The sequence below is a fragment of the Pinus tabuliformis genome, chromosome 3_2 (assembly GCF_031772625.1).
Source record: "Pinus tabuliformis cultivar Carrire ecotype Pingquan chromosome 3_2, CPIR1, whole genome shotgun sequence".
Lineage (NCBI taxonomy): Eukaryota > Viridiplantae > Streptophyta > Pinopsida > Pinales > Pinaceae > Pinus > Pinus tabuliformis.
The window spans coordinates 1054389119-1054411294 of NC_142302.1; the positions used below are offsets into that span (position 1 = coordinate 1054389119).

General features: G+C 37.6%; 3 protein-coding genes across 4 annotated transcripts; all 3 read left to right on the plus strand.

Annotated features, from left to right (window-relative positions):
• Positions 1-7925: 7925 nt before the first annotated feature.
• On the plus strand, positions 7926-11208 carry LOC149184231 (putative disease resistance protein At4g33300). Of its 2 annotated transcripts, none has more exons than XM_089418860.1 (4): positions 7926-8405; positions 9664-10019; positions 10165-10373; positions 11080-11208. In XM_089418860.1, the coding sequence occupies exons 1-4, from the start codon at positions 8388-8390 to the stop codon at positions 11133-11135; spliced, it is 639 nt and encodes a 212-aa protein (XP_089274986.1). In that variant the 5' UTR covers positions 7926-8387; the 3' UTR covers positions 11136-11208. The 2 variants fall into 2 exon arrangements, with proteins under 2 accessions (XP_089274986.1, XP_089274987.1); XM_089418861.1 differs by having other exon boundaries at positions 10168-10373.
• A 132-nt stretch (positions 11209-11340) lies between these two features.
• Positions 11341-12317, plus strand: LOC149184232 (uncharacterized). Its single transcript, XM_089418862.1, has one exon. It carries the CDS (start codon positions 11388-11390, stop codon positions 11916-11918), a length of 531 nt encoding a protein of 176 aa, XP_089274988.1. The 5' UTR covers positions 11341-11387; the 3' UTR covers positions 11919-12317.
• LOC149184233 (uncharacterized) lies at positions 11936-15652 on the plus strand. The gene is made up of 3 exons (XM_089415273.1): positions 11936-11943; positions 12279-12497; positions 14959-15652. Exons 1-3 carry the CDS (start codon positions 11936-11938, stop codon positions 15650-15652), a joined length of 921 nt encoding a protein of 306 aa, XP_089271399.1.
• Positions 15653-22176: the final 6524 nt, after the last annotated feature.

The following is a 22176-nucleotide window of genomic DNA, read 5'->3' on the forward strand; positions in this document are numbered from 1 at the left end:
TTCATTCTTTTCTTTTTTGTGGACACGTTTAAACTCAGAGAGTGTTGGTATTCTTTGTTATATCTTTCATGCTTGCTGGTTTGATTGATTGTACTTTTTGCGAACCATGCCTTCGCCAACATGGGCCAGCCAATGCGATAGTAGATGCATTGGAAATATCACTTCACATGAGTAGGTCCATGCACTGTTTATTGTAGGAGTAGGAGTAGTGTTTGCTTCTTTCTTTGCATTTCCTTCTAGTTTGCATGTTTTTTTGCTTTCTTACTTGGTTTGGTGTGCTTTCTTGCTTGCTTTGCTTACTTGTTTTGGTTTCACTTTACTTCTGCTTTTTCCTTTTTTCTTTCTTTGCTTGCATGTACCCGTAGGTTAGCCTCTCGTGAAACCATGTTTGGCTCTCGACATAAATTGGTCAAATCTAAGAGGACTTGTACAACTATCAACATCTGGTTATCTGTTGCTCTCTCTCTTTGTGAAGACCTTATTTTCTTTAGTCGATGATGCCTTGATGGAAACTACATTTTGTTTAGAGTGAGTCTTGGTGAAAACACAATGCTTGCACTCTAACTAGTACCACCTACTCTAATCGGTTGTTTTGGGTTAACCCTTGTAAGTTCAGTTAAGTAAGGTGAGGGGGAAAACCTTAACAAGTATGTCAGAGGTATACATAACATACTTCTCTGAAGGACCAACCTCTTCTTCTCTCAATAAGTCATGATCCCTCTTCTGCCTTTGAAATAAATAAGTGCCTAAGCACAGTTCTTTGAAAAATTAAAAAATGAATAAGGTGAAAGAAGAGAAAGGCTTCCTTCTCAGAGATGTTATGCAAGTAACTCCACTGGGGTGCTGACGTGGCTCACTGGCAGCGGAGCGATGCTTGTGTTCCTGCATGACTCCACTGGGGTACTGTCCAGGCCTGTTAGTAGCAGAGCAACACCAAAGATGAAACTTAAACTCTGACTGACATATTACTTGTGCACCAATATACCCCTCATCCCCAATCGAAACAACTCGGTTGACTTGGATTGGAATGTGTGCTGACTGATAAAGAGCATGGCAGGTGCTACATCTTTCAATCAAGCTAGTTTGGAAACCACGATGATAAAAGAATAGAACAATATTTTTGCAAGGGTTAGACTCACTTTTCATGAAACATGGTTCATTCAAAGAGCTAGAGTTCTACCAGTGTGTCACCAAGTGTTGTAGCAACTACAACTATGCTCCAAAATTTTTGCTCACATGAAAATTTCAGAGCCTACCTTGGATCTTGCAATTGATCATCCTTGGTCAACTATTGGTAAGATGATGATTTCAAGCTCCCCTACTTGATCTTAAGAGTTGTTCATGTTCTCATCTTTACGCAACATGTGTCAGCTTTGGGCATAGGGGTTTTTTTTTGTCATGCAAAGGGAATGTTATATTGCTTCAAGGGAATTGTGTGTGGTTGTCATCACATATACATATTTCACTCTCACTTCACACACTCTTGTCACAAAGGTTGTTGCATCAAGAGAAGTATGCCTTATGCATTCTGGATGGTCTATGTTGTGTCACTAAGTGTCCATGTGTGATCAAAGTCAAGTCCTATCAATGTTTACATATGTTTCACTAATCTCAAACTTAGCCATTTTCCTAAGAAACCTAGCCTCATCCAGCTTCCCGGAACTGTGCACTTTTCTTCTGCAACCATCAATCTTCCTCCCTTGCCTACTGAAACCCCACAGTGTGGAGAGACCCCAACCTCTCATGGTTGCTTAAACACTGTAGTCCACAGAGACCCAAGACAACATTGTGTTCCAAAAATGCGCAGAGTAGTTAGGGAGCCAACACTTCTCTCCAGAAATGTGCAGAATAGTCAGTGTTACAGGGAAAAGTGTCTATATAGAATTGCTCTATCCCACTAAGGTGTGATAGTTGCCTTAGAAACAAACAGATAAAAAACTACTTTTGTATTTCCTTTATGAATTATAGATACACTACAACAAAACCAGCGATTAGCGTCCCTTTTTACTTCTTTTTTTGCATCTAGAGCCCATTTTTGGTGCTATTTGCATCCATTTATCAAATATGGTGCAAAACTTGACACAAAATTTGCATCAAGTTTTGCACCAAATCTTACACCAAGTTTAGCACCAGGTATTGCAATAGGTTTTGCACCACGTTTCGCACCAAATTTTATGTCAAGTTTTGTGTCATCCTTTACACCAGGTTTTGTTCCAGGTTTTGCATCAAGTTTGGCACCTAATTTTGTTTGACATACTTTTGCATCCTCATTTGCATCCACTTTTTGCACCTACACTTGCATCAACTTTTGCATCGACTTTTGCATCCTTTTTTAAATCATTTTTTGCATACATTTTTTCATCCATTTGTGCATCCCTTTTGCGCCAAGTTTTACATCGTGTTTTGTGTCTAGTTTTGCATAAAATTTTGCATCTACTTTTGTTGCATCCACTTTTCCCTCTTGTTTGGCATCCATATTTACATCCTCTTTTGCATTTATTATTGTACCCACTATTGCATCTAATATTTTTGTGCCACAATTAGCGCCTAGTTTGGCACCTCCTTTTGCACCCACTTTTGATTATAATTTTGCATCCACGTTTGCATCCTCATTTGCGTCTAGGTTTTCATCAACTACTACATCTATTTTTGCATCCCTTTTTGTATCCAATTTTGGACCGGGATTTGCATCGGGTTTTGTGTCTCGTTTTGCATCTACTTTTGCATCGACTTCTATTGCATCCACTTTTGCACACAATTTTGCATCCACTGTTGCACCCATTTTAAATTTCACTTTTTGCATCCCTTTTTACATCTTCATTTGCATCATACTTTGATTCTTTTTTTGCATCTATCATTACATCCACTTTTGTTATGCCACAATTTGCACCATGTTTTGCACTCACTGTTGTATCCACGTTTGCTTCCAATTTTGCATCCATGTTCACATCCTCTTTTGCATCAAATATTGCATCTATTTTTGCATCCACTTTTATGTCAGGTTTATGCATTGGGTTTTGCATCTCGTTTTGTATCTACTTTTGCATAATCTACTTACATTATATCCATTTTTTGCATCCAATTTTGTTTTGCTTGTTGCATCAATGTTTGCTTCCACTTTTACATCCATTTTTGCATCTTATTTTGCATATTTTTTTGTCTATTGTTACATCCACTTTTGTTGCACCATATCTTGCGCCTACCATTGCAACCACATTTGCTTCCACGTTTGCATCCCCTATTGCATCCACTTTTGTTTCGTCCATTTTTGCATATACTTTTGTTTCCGTTGTTGCATCCACATTTGTTTCACCACAATTTGTGCCAAGTTTTACACCTACCATTGGACCCATGTTTGCTTCCACTTTTGCCTTCATGTTTGCATCCAAGTTTGCATTGACAACTGCATCTACTTTTGCATCCACTTTTGTGTCAGGTTTTTCATGTTGTTGTGCATCTACTTATGTTGTATCCACTTTTCATCCAATTTTACTTCTATTGTTGCCCCCATTTCTATGTTCGCTTTTGCATCCCTTTTCCAACACTCATCATATTTTCTGCATTGATGATATTCCTTATGGCATTGACAATTATGAACAATTGATGACAATGTCAATAATATTGACAATGATGAAAATGAAGATGATGGCGATGACATGAATTGTGATTATGATGATAAAGACGATAGTGGTTACAATGACAATGATGATGATGGCAATGATTATGATGATGACTATGCTAATGACGTTGGCGAATCTTCCCAATTTTAGATGTTGTCATTGTCATAATCATAAGCATTATCTTTGTTGTCATCATCATCATTTTCATCTAGGTCATCATCAAAAACTATAATGGCATGAATGATGATGATGATTACAACAATGTCGATAGAAATTACATTAATGATGATGATGGGGATGATAAAAATGACAATGACGATGATAATGGTGGTGATGATGATGATCATCGATCATCTCTCAAAAATAGAGTTTTTATTTCTCTTACGTATATCAATGTGTCCTAAACAACCCTTTTCTAGCACTGATCACATTTTTTGGGTTGATGATATTTCTTACAACATCTACAATTATGAACAATTGCAAACAATGTCCATAATGATGATGATGATGGCATGAATGGTGATTATGATGATAATGTAATGATGGCAATAACAATGAAAAGGATGTGATGATGATGACAATGATTATGATAATGAGAATGACCTTACAATCTTATGGATTTGTGAACAATTACTAGTTTCAATACCATCTTCTGGATACGTATTACTATCATACTTTTTAGATTTTCTGTCTCTCTTGAGGTATCTTACTATAATGGTGTTGTCAACACTAGAAAGATATCTTGTTGTAATGGTGGTTCTAATGTTAGCACTAGCAAAGTTTTTGTTAAACTTTGGTTAAAAAAAACCGATTTAGGCAATTATTTTGACAATCTATGTAAAAAAGTAAATAACATCCAATTATTTTGACTGTAGTCCCATTGATTATCATGAATTCACCAGTCTGAAGACCATCTTCTACATACATATTATTATTAAACTTTTTGCATTATATCCCTCTTATATCTTGTTGTAATGGTAGTATTAGCACTAGAAAAATATCTTGTTGTAATGGTGATGTTAGTATTAGCACCAAAAAAATCACTAAATTTTGGTAAAGAAAAGTTTATCATTTATTTATTTTTAATTTGGGAAATTTTTGTTTTTAATTATATTTTTATGCAGTAATATTTTTTTTGGTTGAATTTTGGTAGTAACTAGTTTTTGGTCTAATCATATGTATTAACCATGTTCTTTATGCTACAAGTCTAATTGTTGGGACAAAATTGCTCTTTCAAATAAGTTGCAAAAAGCATATAAATGGAAGAATAGCGATGACAACTATTTTCATTGTCCAATTGTTCAGTATATCATGTATGAAAATATTCAACATTTTTATAAACAATGGATTAGAGGTGAGTCTGTAATTGTACATAATGTTTGGATGATACATAAAAACAAAGTTTGTTTCATTGATGTGGTTAGGATCTACTTTGGATACCAAACCCTAGGTTTGGAAGTATGCAAATAATGAATTTGGTTTACCTTTGATAACAAATGAAATTTTATTTCTTTTTCCTCGTAAAACCAAGGAAGATATGGCAATAATTCTCGTTAGAAAACTACTTCTTGTTGAAGGTTTATAATTGGTTGCAAAAGTTCAACAACTGGGTATAGAAGTTTTTAGTTGCTATTAGGGAAACAATGTGATTATAGGTTTTAGCAGACATAGATCATTCTTGGTATTTGATTCACTTTGAGAATATAAGTACACCAAAGTGGATTAGGTTATGAGTGGATTGGCAAAGCAACCCTTATTTGTTCCTTTTAGTTTTTGAGATATCTCAAGTTCAACTAGTGCTAGTAAATGGTTTCAAAGATGTTTGCTAGGGTTTTTCAACAAGGTCACTAGGTCCCAATGTAGCATAGATACTTCATATTTGTTGAAAAGTAAAACCCCCACATAGCACTGAATAGATCATTAATGACTACCTAGAGAACTTAGACTAAATTAATCGTGGAAGTAAAAATTACAACCAAATTAATCATGAAAGTAAGAACTACAATTGAAAAAAAAACACTTGGTAATATACTAGAATTCATCCTCGCCAAATCCAAAGTTGATGAATAATAAGTTAAATCTTTAATGAAACTCATGAAAAATAATAAGCATGTTATCGATATAAGAGTGCATGAACTTGCTTAATGTATATTTGTTAATTGGAGATGATGAATATCTAAATAAAGTGGATGAATAATATGTTAAATATTTGATGAAACTCATGAAAGATAATAAGCATGTTTATCCATATAGGAGTGCACAAACTTTCTTAATGTGTAGTTTACGAGAAATTTTTCCAGCGTAAATCACAAGATATATAATTTGTTTAGGCGTTTCGAACCAACCAGTGTGGTTCATCGTCAAGACAAGTTGAAGAATCAGATCCAACTTTGCATGTTAAATAGTTTGAGCAGAGGGGATATTTGCACCTTAGCCTTAACAACTCTTGCCCAAGATGAATCTATTTAATGGACTAGCTTGGATATGTTAGGTCTTGGATTTCCAGAGTACCCAATCAATGCTTAACTACCTAGTCCTAGCCAAAATTCACTCCTATTGAAGAGACAACTTGAACAATCTTGCCAATAAGATTAACAAGTTCGTTCCTTTTGATTGATTTACAACAAACCTTAATGCCTCTCTTTTCTTATCCTCCTCTTCCATTCTCCAACAAAAACTTATTAATCTTATATCATAAACACTTTATATAGGTAAGCATTGTAATCATTTTCTTCAACTCACACGGTACCTTTACACCTCAACCCATATAAGTGGACCTAAGTCCATGGCACAACCCATCACACTCTAAGATGGTTCTAATTGTCTCCTCAAAACTATGACATAACACACCTTAAATGCCAAATGGTTAAGTCATCCCAAATTTGTGGGATTTTTTCCTTCATGGAACACATTCTAGCTAGTGTTGATCAAACACAATGCACTAACACCACTAACACACACTAAAAGTCCTAGATACCCTTACGCTGTGGCACGCACCCAAGCACTTCGACTGCACCTCCATAAAATGCACCTTCAACTTTGGATGTCCCAAAATAGTAATATCCTAACTCAATATGGCCTACTTGTTAGATTTTTGTAGTTCCCTCCTTATCAGATCCTTGCACCTCCTTGCACTCCATGGTAAATCTACTCTAATGATCACCTTCCAAGTTCCAACACTTCCTTTCACATCATGACATAACCACCGATATACATTACAACAACCTTCAACTTCTTTAGTGGGTTGCACATCTATTTCACATTTCTTCTCCATCTTACAAAGTGGTAGTGCCAAGGAGAGAGTATCAAGTTGAATCAAGGATTGCTCACTTAGTACCACTACTAAGTTGCCTTCGTGCAACTTGTCAAATCCCTTAATTTTGTTTCACAACTTCTCATAGGGCTTAACCTGCTTGTATACACTTCCAAGTGAGACTACAATCCCCCAACCTCTCCTCTGCAACCCTTGTTAGAGTCTTGTTAGACGTGCAATCATGCCTCAAGCTGAATATAACACTAGCATCCCAAATGTGCATGCTCATTCCATCTTTTAATGCTTCGCTGAAACCACATTATGACACTGCTTAAAATGAAATGTTTACATCTTAAGACAATGTACCTACTTTGCTTATGACAATCTAAACTATGCAAGTGGCTAAGAGAGGACTATATTTTCCCAGGATGAAAATATAGGGTCTTACAACCCCATTCACACAATAATTTTAATATATTTCACCCGAAAAAAGATACATACCCTACTCCTTTCAAATTTATCATATAATTTTAAGAAATTAACATTTGTTATTAACTATTAAATAGACTTACTATATATTCTCCTTTGTTTGCACCCACCTTATATGTAAAAACATATAAATATTTTCAATACAACCAAATTAAAATCATATTATTCCATTTAAAAATTATTAAATTGAAATTAAAAAAAATTACACCTAATAAACTTAAACAACAACCATAAAATTATATTATTATTATTATAAATATTTTCTAACCTAACCAATAACCAAAAACATTATATAGTTACTTCTTTAGTGATGTGAAAATAAAAAAAATGTATTTATTGTTTTAATAACACCTAATAAACTTAAACAACAACCATAAAATTATATTATTATAAATATTTTCCAACCTAACCAAGAACCAAAAACATTATATATCCACTTAACTAGTGATGTGAAAATAAAAAAATGTATTTACTGTTTTTCACTATGAAATTAGCATTTTTGAAAAAAGGTAAAGTTTGAAACAAGAAGCCTGGCGTTGAGCTGGTAAAACAGTGTGAGAAAACCAGCCATTTTATTACTTTTCACAACCTCAGATATACTTCTCGAATTCAGCAGCTGGAGAAGGAGATTTGTGGCTTCGTTCAGTGCCAAATGCCTCCCCATATATTGCTTGATTTGAAGAATCTCATAACAGAGCTCAAGAGTTTTCACCATTTGTACGAGGTGGGGTTAGTGGATGAGAGCGAGATGACTGAAAGAATGTGAAAATATGTGGCCGAGGTCAGCAATGATCCCCATGAGAATATCATGATGCTTCAACAAATGGGAGTAGAAGACCTGTTTGATGGAGCTGTTGATGAGGCTCCCTGTAGTTATAAATTATCAATAAAGTCTGATTTTGTACTGGGGTTGGAGAAAAGCATTTCGAATTTGAAGAGAATACTGCTCCAGCAAGAGGTGTCAGTTGTTGGGGTGCAAGGTATGGGAGGGCTTGGCAAAACAACTCTGGCGTTAGCTCTCTTCAATGATCAAGAAATTAAAGGTAACTAGGGTTTCCATCTTTTGAAACCATTTTTCTCTCCTAAAAGGTACTTCGTTTTTCCTTTGGTTCCAGGGTAGCTGCTGCAAAAGCCAATATCTTGTTTATATTTTCTTTTACTCTTGTTTTTGCTAAAATCTGATACTTATATTACTAACAGAAGCAGATCCAACCAGGTCTGAGATGCACCTAGAGGTTGTGAAGTCGGAAGTTGCATGTCTCTACGTTGAGAAATGCATCCTTCACAACCTCAGACCTGTGTTTAGATAGGTTTGTGTTAGTGTCCATGTTCAATACAACCAATGCTCTGTCTAAATTCATTATACTATCACACAGACACATGCAAAAGTTGATGGATCACCCTTACCCCTACCCAAACTGTAGAATGCACCTCTCTTTTGTCCCTGCAACTAAAAGGGATATGATTGCTATCCCTGTAAGAGTACATAATTAGTTATCTTCACATCAAATAAGCCTTCCTCCTACCCATAAATGCAAGTAGAGCAAGTCCATGAGATCTCGCTATTGATTCTAGTAGAGCAAATCCTTGAGATCTTGCTCCTTAATGTGGCTTTTCACAGTAATTTCTTATGGCAATCAGATGCGTTGAACATTGAATCACTTTTGAGTTCAAAATGAAGAATTTACGAATTTTAGTTATTCTATCTTTGACGAATCTTCAAACGTTTTGACACACATTTTACGCCATAGGTAGTAGAGAGTGAACATCCTTACCTGTGAAGCACTCCAGACAGGGTTGTGGTAACATCCAGGATCTCCGGAAGAACGCTCTACCAGTAAAATTGTGGCATAATATACATGTAAAAACTCTTTCTAACCAAGACCAGACCTTCTTAACAAATTGGCACGTACAAGAAACATAGCCAACATCTTCCGAATCCCCATAATAGATGCAACTTCTGTAAAGCCTCTTTTATGAAGCCTTTCTTCAGTTGAGACTACGGAAACCTGGGTATCCCAAATGGCTTGCAGTTTGTTGTGGTATTTATATTTGTTGTTACCAAGAGTCCATATAGATACAAAACTCCACTGAGTCTTCCAAACTCTCCTAAGTTTGACTTCTCTTGACCAAAAAAGAGCCAATTCAAACTAGCCACTGAAAGAATCAGTCAGATTGGTCAAAATTGGTATAACTCGACAAGTTTATATGCAACTTGGTCGAGTCCTGTAAGACAATGCCGTACTTGGTAAGGTCCATCTATAGAATTTCCACTTATAGTTGTTAATGTATGAACCACAGGTGCAAGCAGAATGTAAAGGCCTTCCACTTGCTTTGAAGGTAATCGGAAGCTCTTTGCATGGTCAGCCTCTCCCGGCATGGGAGAGAGCCAAGAACAAGCTCTTAAATGGGGAACCAATCTCAGATTATCACAAACAAGGGCTTCTTAGAGTCTTGGAAACTAGTATTGATGTCCTCGATGAGGAAACAAGGGTTTGCTTCTTAGACTTGGGATCATTTCCAGAGGATAGAAAAATTTGTGCTGAATCATTATTGGACATTTGGGTTTATGTGCGAAAAATGGACTGGCAAGATGCTTTCGTCATCTTGTTAGAACTTGCAAGTAGAAATCTGTTGAATTTGACAAGCAATCTCAGGTAAGTGCCTTTGCAAGTAGAAATCTGTTGAATTTGATAAGCAATCTCGGGTAAGTTCCTTCTCGACTATTTGTTGTGCTAGGCTCTTTGATCATGGCTTCCTTTATCTTATACATTGTGTTTTCTTCTTAATTGGATGTAATAGCAGACCAGCCATCAATTATGGAAGTGCCTCTGAGCTGTACTTTTCTCAGCACAATGTAATGCGACATTTGGCCATATATTTGGCTTCCCGAGACAGTATAGTTCATAGGAAGAGGTTGCTTATGCCTAGTCAGGGGCACAATTTGCCAAGAAAATGTAAGCTGCCTGAGGATCAAGCATTTGATGCTCAAATAGTTTCCGTTTCCACAGGTGGGTGATTCTAGCAGCCTGCTTAAAGTGTATGTATTTATTTGTTTGAAGCATTTGGAGCCAAAAGCACTGCATTCGGAATTTCTGTTTCTTTTCCCTAGCCCTTGTCTTTCCTGCTAAGCAAGAAGTTGAACCAACAAAGGATGCAGGCAGGCTGTCATGGGCCAGGCCTAGAAACCAGAGAACCTTGTGAATAAAATATTTTGGGGCTGTTTATAATGAAGTTTTTATTTTCTAAGCATTTCCTACCAAACTGCACTATCCAATCACCAAATTCTCTAAAAGCTTCTGCTAATATTTTTACGTTTAATAACAGTTTTTTATGTTTTCGAAAAAATATATATGAACCAATTAATAATGTACCTTGGATACTTGTATTATCTGCTTTCCTTTTACGCAAAAAACTACCTAGCAGTGTCAAGCAATTAAATTCAGGGTAAAACATTTATTGCTGTTGATCTACCAGCATATAAACGACCTGCATTCACATACAATATTTAGTTTGTGCTCAAGATTACATGTCCATGTCACTTGCGAATCTTACCTTATAATCAATAGCTGATCACTGCGTGATCTACGTCTAGTGATCACAAACAAATTTCTAGGTGTTGGCCATTATGTCAAAAATCTTAGAAAGTGATTTCATAGTATGTTCAATAACCCATATGTTCTAATTGAACTTTGCATGTGTGGTTTATCTATGTAGGTGCCATGGAAGAGACTCAGTGGTGCAATATGAATTTCTCTGAGGCAGAGGCTTAAATTTTACACTTTTCTGCAAGCGAATACTTTCTTCCACTGTTTTTCAGTTCTATGAGAAAACTGAAGGTTCTCACAGTATTAAATTATGGGTCCAAGAGAGCCATAGTGAATGGTCTACTAGCATTATCTTCTCTCACTCAGCTTAAGACTATCCACTTAGAGAGGTTAATTGTTGCACCACTTCAAGAGCACAGTCGAGCCTTACTGAACTTAGAGAAGCTATCTTTGAGCTTATGTGAAGGGCTTGGAAATATGTCCAGGTTCAACAGTGCCCAGTCAAGCCTAGAGCTTCCCCTGATACTAGATTTTAACTTGGACCATTGCTGTGATTTGGAGGAGTTTCCTGCTGGAATTTGTGACATGACTTCACTTCAAAAAATTTCTATCACTAACTGTCACCTCCTTGAAAAGTTACCTGATGACTTGGGAAAGCTCATATATTTAAGAATGTTAAGGTTATTGGCTTGTCTAGGTCTGAAAGAGCTTCCAGCATCTATTGGAAAACTTGGGAAGCTGGAATATCTCGACATTTCGCTATGTGAGTGCTTAGAAGAACTTCCAGAGGAAATAGGGCAACTAAAGAAACTCAAGGAGCTTGACATGAGAGAATGTTCTCACTTGAGGAAGCTGCCTCAGTCAGTTGGAGGACTGAAATCTCTAAAGCATGTTCTCTGTGACGAGCAGATTGGGCAGCAATGGATGCAGGTCAAGAGCTCTGCTCTCATGGAGCTGAGAGTTGAAGTTGTAGAAGCACACTTCAGCTTGGATTGGCTGGATGGTTGACATCCTACCTAGACAGAATGCAGATGTAAGGAGTTTCAGCTTATACTGATAAGAGATCAAGACAAGCTTGTATTTTCCTATTATGAAAACTTCGTTCTCAGATGATGTTCAAACTGTAGGTAGTTTCATTCTAATTATCCTTTGATGTGCTGTGTATGCCAAATATAAGATAACCGATAGCAACCCTCTTCAATAACTATTGATAGTGACAAATTCAATTGCCTGGGGAAGAAAATAACAGAAACCTTGATTCTCGTACTGTCAGAATGTTGTAATTTTGCTAGTTATTAGCGCCAAGCCATCCAGCCAGACATACTTACACGGTCAACCCAATGGGTTTGAGGGTTAAAAAATTTATAGGTTTTCCGAAAGCGGGTGTCTATTGGGAAAAAGCTCAGCCGGAGATTCGAAAGCGGGACCTCAGCTTCACTTGAACGTCCGGGCAGAGCCTGAGCCAAGGTTTGTTTTCCAGTTTGACGGCGAGCCCGAGTGCAGTCCGCAGGTCTTGCAGATTCAGGGCAATATTCGGCAACCAATTTTCAGCTACAAGTTTAGCCGCGACAGGAATTCTAGATCACGGTTGGTGCTCTGATTCTTAGCTACGCATTATTTACTCTCAACTACATTGTGCAGAATCTCTAGAGCTTGGTATACAGGATTTTCTTTTGAATTGAATGAAAAAGGACGCTACCGTGAAATTTAAATCCCTTATTTGTTTTCACAATATGCTTTCTATTATCAACCATTAATGTGTGGCAACCGTGCCTTTACCAGTTTGGCAATATTACAAATGACTTTCTATTGTTATCATTGTGTCATTGTGTGGCAAGTGTGCATTTTCCCAATTCTGGCAATATTTCAATTGAATATAGATGACTTAGAAATTCTTCACCTAGGTGGGTATCTTATTCTGCCAAAGTCACCCAAACATGCAACTGGTCTTAACCACTTGAAGCAGCCTGCTTACTTGAGCAAGACAGCCCATGAGGGATGACATTGAGTCGGATGACAGGGATATGAAGCATTCCCACTTCAACATCTCTAACCAAGCCCTTATATTAGACACACAAATGTTCCCATTTCCAGTGAATTTTCTGATCTATAAATTCGGTGGTCCTCTCCCAGTCAACCCATAACTTTAAAATTTGAATAAACTACTGGATCAGGTTGAATGTTGGCTTTCTTCTGGCATAGATTGCGGGTAATGGGGTGTTTAGAGTGCCCATTATCAAACTTCATGCAAAATTGGTATATATGCTCTCATATTTAATGTCAGACTGTCCTGCAGTTTAGATTATATTTTAAGAGCTAAGCACCATAACAAACCCGGTGGTGTCTTTTTTCTGTTTGTTATTTTGCTATATTTTTTTTTAATGTAAAATTTGTGTATGCTATTGTAGGTTGTTTGTTTGAACTTAGAAATTTGAATTTCTTTAGCAGATTTTAAAGAAATGGGGTGTTTAGAGTGCCCATTATCAAACCCCATGCAAAATTTCTATATATGCTATCATATTTAATGTCAACCTGTCCTGCAGTTAAGATTAAATTCTAAAAGCTAACCACCATAGCAAACCCCGGTGATGTCTTATATATTATTTATGTAAAATCTGTGAAGGCTATTGTAGGTGGTTTGTTTGAAATTTGAACTGCTTTACATAAAAATTTGTGGAGGCTATTGTGCGTGGTTTGTTTGAAATTTGAAGTTTGAACTGCTTTAGCAGATTTTAAGGATTTGTATCATTAGAGTGTGTTTCTGTTGTCGAAATAGTTTGTCATGTTTTGGATCGTATGAAGGGATTGTTGTTTGTTTTTTGTTTTTCCTTTGTATGTAGCTAGAGATTGGTATACAGGATTTCCTTTTGAATTGAATGAAAAAGAACGCTAGTGTGAAATTTAAATCCCTTATTTGTTATCACAATATGCTTTCTATTATTGTTGCCATCAATATGTGGCAAGAGCACCTTTCACAGTTTGGCAATATTACAATTGACTTTCTATTATTATTGGTATCAATGTGTGGCAAGTGTGCATTTTCCCAATCTGACAATATTCCAATTGAATGTAGATGGCTTAGAAATTCTTCACCTAGGTGGGTATCTTATTCTGCCAAAGTCATCCATACATGCAACTGGGCTTAACCACTCGAAGTAGCCTGCTTTCTTGAGCAAGACAGCGCATGAGGGATGACATTGACTCGGATGTGAACCTTGACAGGGATATGAAGCACTCCCACTTCACCATCTAACCGAGCCCTTATACTAGACACTCAAATGCCCCCATTTCCAGTGACTTTTCTGATCTATAAATCCAGTGGTCCACTCCCAATCAAACCATAAATTTAAAATTTGAATAAATGACTGGATCAGGTGGAATGTTGGCTGTCTTCTGGCGTAGATTGTGAGTTATGGGGTGTTTAGAGTACCCATTATCAAAACCCATGCAAATTTGTATATATGCTATCAAAATTAATGTCAGACTATCCTGCAGTTTAGATTGAATTCTAAGAGCTAACCACCATAACAAAGCCCGGTGATGTCGTCCTTTTTAAAAAAAATTTGTGCAGGCTATTGTAGGTGGTTTGTTTGAAATTTGAAATTTTAGTTGCTTTAGCAGATTTTAAGGAAATGGGTTGTTGAGAGTGCCCATTATGATATTTAATGTCAGACTGTCCTGCAGTTTAGATTAAATTCTAAGAGCTAACCACCGTAGCAAACCTGGTGATGTCTTATATGTTTTTTTTATGTAAACTTTGTGGAGGATATTGGAGGTGGTTTGTTTGAAATTTGAAATTTGAAAGTTGAATTGCTTTAGCAGATTTTAAGGTTTTGTACCATGAGAGTGCGTTTCTGTTGTGGAAAGAGATTGTCATGTTTTGGATTGTATGAAGGGATTGTTGTCTGTTTTTTGTTTTTCCTTTGTATGTAGATGTTTCTGTGGATGGTTGCATGTTCTTGTTCTGTTTTATTAGCAGGGGTTTAGAGACTGTTTTTGTATTTGTTGATTTCTTTTGATTCTGATTACAACTTTTTATCTGTCACAGATCGATCCAATGTGACTCAAGTAATAGGGGCTGGTTAAGCTCCTGCAGTAGTAGTCGGGAGAGAGATATAAGGGTACAGAAAGGATGGTTGGTTATGATACATGATCTTTCTGGGTCTCCAGTTGCAGCTGCATCAATGGTAACTCCTTTTGTTCCTTCAGTTGGTACAGATAGGGTTAGCCGCTCTAACCCTGGAGCTTGGCTTATTCTTAGACATATGGGAGAAGGCAGTTGGACGCCATGGGGTCGACTGGAAGCTTGGAAAGAATGCGGCGGTAGTGACGGTTTGGGCTGCAGATTTGAGCTTGTGGCAGAGGGCTGTGGATTGGTTGGCATGAATAATGGGATATTGATTGCAGAATCAGTGATCAGTTCCCAGAAGGGAGGGAAGTTTCTGATTGACATGGGTAATGGACGGTCAGGATGTTCATCCCTCAATTCTCCTGTTGCAAGTCCTCACAGCAGTGGAGATTTTTCTTTCAGCCAGTTCCCCTATCCTGTTTATAAAGGCTTTGTGATGAGTTCTACTGTTCAGGGAGAACGTCAATGCAGCAAGCCCGTTGTACAAATAGCCATGAGACATGTTAATTGTATGGAAGATGCTGCAGTCTTTGTGGCCTTGGCAGCAGCAGTAGATCTGAGTATGGATGCTTGCCAGCTAGTCTCACGGACGCTGAGAAAGGCACTGTGTTAGGAAGATGGGATTTTTTAGTTGTGTCAGACGTTGTATAAACAAGTTTTGATCCTTATTTTGATTTCGTCATGGGATAGCACCATGTTTTCTGCATTTGGGCTTTGAGATTTTTCCACAAACACAAAAGCATATTGTTTGTTTGTTTGCTGTTGTTCAGTTTACCACATGTTATTGTGAATTGTACGTGGTGCTGCTGCCAGTTATAAGCATTTATCTGTGATCATTACTCGAGATCATCGATATACTTTTCTTTGCGGGCTCGTTCTTGAATCTCTATGGAAGATTCTAAGAAGGGCAGCAAATCCCACTCTGCATATAGTTAATCTGATAATTGTGACAGGGAGAGGGGGCTTTTCTGTATTTAATATAATGTTAGGCTCTTCTCCTCCTATTTCACAGATGATGAAGTTGGTTTAGTTAACAACCAAAATTAAATGGAGGCTGAAATGAAAAAAATCATCATACAATCTTCACCGGTGTTGCAACGAGTGTTCTTTGGTTTGTGGTGACCTTTTTTTCTAAATCACCAACAATCACGTTTAACCAGCGTAAAAATTCAGAATATTTTATTTTTAGTTAAAGTGAGGCTCATAGAAAGCTAACCTATCTAACCCATAAGTTATGAGAGGTTAAACATGACCCAAATTTGGTTTTGTGGTTACTTCCGTTCGATGCACAAAATGTGCATTTCTTCCAGGGAATTTAAAGTTTTTTTTTACTTCTAAAAGGATCTGTACAAATTTTTAAACGAAATTCCGAAAACTTTTATATTAAAAAGCTTTGCTGGGTAACGATTTTTAATGAAAATTTCCAAGATTTTTTTGATGGGTAAAAAATACCCAGCTTTTTGTATTTAAAGTGTGTTTTATCGTTTATTTTTTACCACCAAGAAAAGGTTCATGTGTTTTATTTATTTTAATATCATAAATAGCAGTGCTTGTTTAATTTAAAAATTTATTTTTTCCATAAATTTAAAATTATTCACCATACTAAACAATGATATAATTGATCATTTGACTTAGTATATATGAAAGTTCACTATGCTAAATAATGATATAATTAGTCATTGAATCTAGTAATGATATAATTGATCAATGGAGTAGTCTACCTAGGCGGTAGAATGGCCTGTTTTCCGTCACCGGCCGGAAAATCGTCCGGCTCCGGCCACCACGAATGTCTCCGTCCTCCGCCACCCTCCCCTAGCTCCGCCACCCTCCTTCTCCGCTTCTCCGCCACCCTCCCCTGGGAAAACGGGCCATTCTACCGCCTAGGTAGACTACTCCTGCAAATAATGGTGTAAATTTGGGATGCAAACTTGGGTGCAAAAAAAGAAAAAAAAAAGATGTAAGAAAAGACAAAAAACAAGATGCAAAATGGGGCTGAAAAAAGGTGAAACCAAGGATGCCATATTGGATGTAAAAAATGATTCCTAATCACATGCAAATTTAGGCTCAAACTCAGACACAAAATTATATGCAAATGTGGACACAAAATGAGGCAAAAAAAGATGCAAATTTGGATGGTGAAAACGATGTAAAACTAGACACCAAAAAAATGCAAAATTGGATGAAAAAGTCGGTGTAAATAATGGTGCAACATTGGACACAAGTAGACATAAAAAAATGGTGCAAAAAGGGGCATAAAATAGCTTAAAATTGGATGCAAAACTTGGTGCAAAAACAAATACAAAAGTAGACGTAAAAAATGGCTCTAAATTGAATGTACCATTAGACACAAAATAAGATGCAAAGGTGGACACAACACATGACTCAACATAAGATGCAAATATAAATACAAATTTGGATGCTCAAAATGTTGTAACATTAGATGCAAGAGATGGTGTTAAAAATGATGCAAAATTGGATGAAACAAATGACGCAAAATATGGTGCAAAATGAGATGGGAAAAATGGAGACAAATCAAACATAAATGTGGATGTAAAAAATGGTCCAAAAAAAGATGCAAAAATGGGCACAAAAATGGATGCAAAATTTGGTGCTAAATCAAATTCAACACATGGTGCAAAGATAGGCACCAAAGCTGGTGCAAAAATAGAAGCAAAAACTAGTGTAAGACTAGATACAAAACCTGGCGTAAGACTAGATGCAAAAACTGACACAAAATGGATGCATAAAAAGACGTTAAATTGGATTCAAAATATAGTGTAAACTTGATGCAAATGATGGTGCAAAAATGGAAGCAAAGAATGACACAAAATAGGAAGCAAAAGAGAATGAAAAATAGATGCAAAAAATGACACAAAACTAGAAGTAAAACCTGTCATAAAATAAGATGCAAATTTTGGTTCAAAATTTGACGCAAAAAATGATGCATAGTTTGGTGTAAAAAATGATGCAAAATCTAGCGTGAAAAAGGATGCAAAATCAGGTGCAAAAAAGGATGCTTTAAAAATTGTACAATAGAGCCAGATTTAGCGTCAGGTTGCTCATCACAATTACAAAAAAAATGCACTAAAATCTGGCGCAAATCGCTGGTTTTGTTGTAGTGATAGAGAGGAATAGAAAGACCAACCTCTATCTTGCGCTAATCTTTCGATTCGATCCCTCTCTTCTTTGATAGTCCCCAACTACCTGCTCCCTTGCACGCCCAGCTTCACAAAGTACCTGTAAGATCACAGAAGCATAACACTATACAAGGACATGGATCTATATTCATAAACAATTTAGGATCATATTTAAATTGACTATACAAATGTAACAAGCATCAATGATACAAAAGCATGGAGGAAAACTAAAATAGCTTTCATTGATAAACAAGAAAAGATCCAGGAGGAGTTATAACCAGTGGTTCCGACCCAACATCAACCTGCCAGCAAAGAAGCCCCTCTTCACCTCAAACAAAGCTTAGATCACCCAACAATCTGATGTTTGTCTCTAGAAACCAACAACAATTCCTTACAATACGCAAAATTCCAGCCTCTGGATCTCTGGGTTGAGGGATCCATATATAGATATTTGTAAGGAGGATGAGTCAGCTTGTGATTTGATTAGTGTCTTCTCTCTGTCATTTCTTGCTTCCACTTGGAGACTGAGGGCCTCTTACTCATCCTTGGTCGAATTCAGTGAGGCAAGTGTCACAGGAGAAGATTCTGGAAGCTTCCATTGCCTCTCCACCTCGCGGAATGGCACTGCCATTTGTCATTTCTCGCCCATCACACCCAACAGAAGGGAGTTTTGAAATGCAACGCACCCTCACAGTGCATTTGGGTGAGATGCAACGCACCTAGCCAGTGGAGCAGCTGCAATGATCTTGTTTTGACCAATTTTGAGTAGTTTTTCATGGAGAACTTCTGGGAGAAGCTGTAATCTGTTGACCTTGTTCCTTTAGGGGTTAGAACAACACTTTTAGGGACTTAGGAGCCCTTGGTTTATGGACATTTCATGCTTGGAGTTGTATGGCACAAAAATGTCTATAACAGTTGCCCCCTAAAGTATGAGGCCGTTAACCTTTTGGTGTTGGGTGAAATTCTTTATTATGAGGATCCGAAGTTCTTTCAATGCTGGGAGGAGACCTATAATAAGATACAATACGATACATTATCTTCATAATATTTTCATGATCTAGCTGAGGCGGGCATTCCCATGCTCAACTTTATAAATTCATTTTCATGTACATAGGACAAACAACCATCTGAGTGTAGACTGATGATTCTGATAGAGCCATCATCCTTTTGGTAGGATGATTATCTGTGCTGCAATGCTATACATTTAATGTCTTTATTTCCCTGAATATATATCGCAGCTCGGATGGATGAAACTAGATCTGGGGTCTTCAATCTCATCCGATCTTCACTCGACGTACAAGTCGATCCATGTGAGAAATGTTCTGAAGTCGAACATGGAAAGACATCGCTTGATTACCAGTCAATGATGTACACTGTTAACAAGCGTGAGAGGAATCACCAATAATGATAATGACCCTCAAGGTACTGTAGTACAATTCACGTGGTGTGAATAAAGGACTTGGCGTCGAACACCACGCAAAATCTTTCGGTCGAAGGCCATTGATGTAAACTTGTCGCCGGAAGTGAGAAACTTGCCATTGAGGCATGCAAGCTTCAAAGTACTGAATGGGGTCTTCCTAGATTAACTTCTTGGATAATGAGCTGATGTCGACAAGAAGTGATCTATCATAGGGGGGCCTTAATGAATCCCACATCAATGACACGGAACAGAGCAAATGATTTTGATGGAGGTGAAAACGATCTGGTGATATAAGGTTCAGGGTGGCGGTCATGAAAGAATGGAGTATAATGTATGGTAGTGGGTGAGACACAGGTGACTTCTCTGGATGACTTCTCTTGAACATATCGGCGACACTGATGTGATGGATTGGTAGCATTAACCCCAAATGTGGATGGTATGGCGTGACCATGGTGATGTGACCGGTGAATGAAACAACCCAACCCGACTCGGACACGGAGTGGAAGTGTCATGTTCAAGAGCGACTTGCTACCAACAAAGTTTCTTTGAGTTTTCTTCCCAATTTTTCCCCAGTCATTGTTGACCAATACCTCTTTATTTTTGTCAAGCTTGAGGAGGATAACATATGCTTGTTCTATAATTTGCCCTTCGGGCAAACCCATCGCTATGTTTTAACGAGCCTAGTGATAGTGAAACTCGTTCTCGTCTAAAGACAAGTTTGTCGCTATTAATATTTTTAACGAGTTTAACGACAAAGATAACTCGGTCCTTTTCAATTTTAGAGAGTCTGAAAAGGGACGTAAAGGTAACTCTAAAATTCCTTTTTCGTCATCTAATCCCTTAAGTCAGAAAAAGTATAAAACAATATAGAAGGGATGAATTTTCGATAGTTTTAACGAGCCGAACAAAACAAGCGCTCGATCTTTTTGTGTAATAATCCCTCAGGTCCAAAAAGATTAAAATCTAGAGGAGGGATAGCACTTCCTGTCCCTTTAACGAGCTGGAGAGGCAAATGGCTCGGCAATGTTTTCATATTTTACGAGTCAGTTAAAAAGAGCTTAAAGGAGACTCTTCTTTTGAGGAACGAGTGATAAAACGGGTAGCAGTCGATTCCAAGTAAGGTTTGGAATTTTCCAATCACGGCAGTGTCACAAGGATGGCTAGTGAAATCACTCTTCACAGCTGTTCCTCAAAATGGGTAAACAATCAAATGGAGGTGAATGATCGGCCAATGAAAAGTGGAGGTGACGGTGCAAACACGACCAAGGCTTTAATGGCTGAAGTACTACATTCACGATGGTTATCTACCGGGGAATAGTTCATTTTTTAACGAGCTTAAACGTGGGTGGAAACATTTGCTCATGTCTTATGTTTATTTTTTAACGAGCTTGAACTATGTGCTAAAACTACTCAATTAATCCAGTCTTGTGATAAGAATGTCTCATATAAAAACGACAACTTTTAGAGATTTGCCCCACATCCTTTCTTTATGCAAGTTAGGAAACGACCAATCCTACGAGTTTAAAGGGATAGAGGTCCTAAAAATTAAAAAGAATAAATAGTCGCTCTTCGCTTGCATTCCAAAAGGTTTGCATGCCCCCAGGTATAAAACAGAGTTTCAAGGTTACCCCTTCTTTAGTCCGTTAAAACATTTGTTTTACCGAGAGAGGCCTACCTCTTACAGGTTACCCAAAGGTTGTTCTATTCACAACGCAAACAAAACACTTCTTCGGCGATGTCTACTGAGATAAACAAAGGTGAGCGACGGTGCTCGCAAACTCACATAACTTTGACAAGAGAATCTTGTTCCAGTCCAACTCCCCCTTCCAATCACGGACGGGAGTATGGAGGTCATATTCTCTCGCGGAAACCTACCCTATACCCGAATTTTTCCTGCCGAAGCAGGCCAGGGTGCATGCCCCCTGGGTTTCAGTCATATCCCTCCGAATCACTCGCGCTCATCGGGAGGACGGACTGGAAATTGAGACATTTCTTGCGTGAAAAGACCATTCAGGGATGGTATATGACTATTTGCTCCGTATGATCCGAGAAATGAAAGCTGGTCCACGAGCTTGACCACTCTTCCATCGTGTGGAAAACACATTACTCTAAAGTGTGAGGAGACAATTACTCCCATGCAATAAATATAGTCTCGTCCAAGGAGTAGATTGTAATCCAGGGGTCCTTGAACTACCATTACGTTCATGTGAACGGTTTTCCCTCTCAATGTTATGGGCACATCGGGAAGGATCCCTAACGGTCGACTGGTTCCTTTATCGAAGCTTGTCAAATTTCTCATCTCAGGCAAAAGCGATGGCGAACCAAGCGCTTTCCAAGCAGTTGAGGAAATGATACTCATAGAAGCCCCCTCATCTATGATGGTACCAGCCATAACCATTCTATATATTTGAACAATAATTCAGAATGGTATACTAGCTGGTAAACGGGGTCTGCCTAGTTGATTCCAATCGAAGGAGACAACTAGGTTGCTTGGAGGTGGAACCGAATAGACGGTCGGGTACGACTCTGACGAACTTCCTTCATGCGGTACAGGAATGGGTAAATTGCCCCCATGTTCGT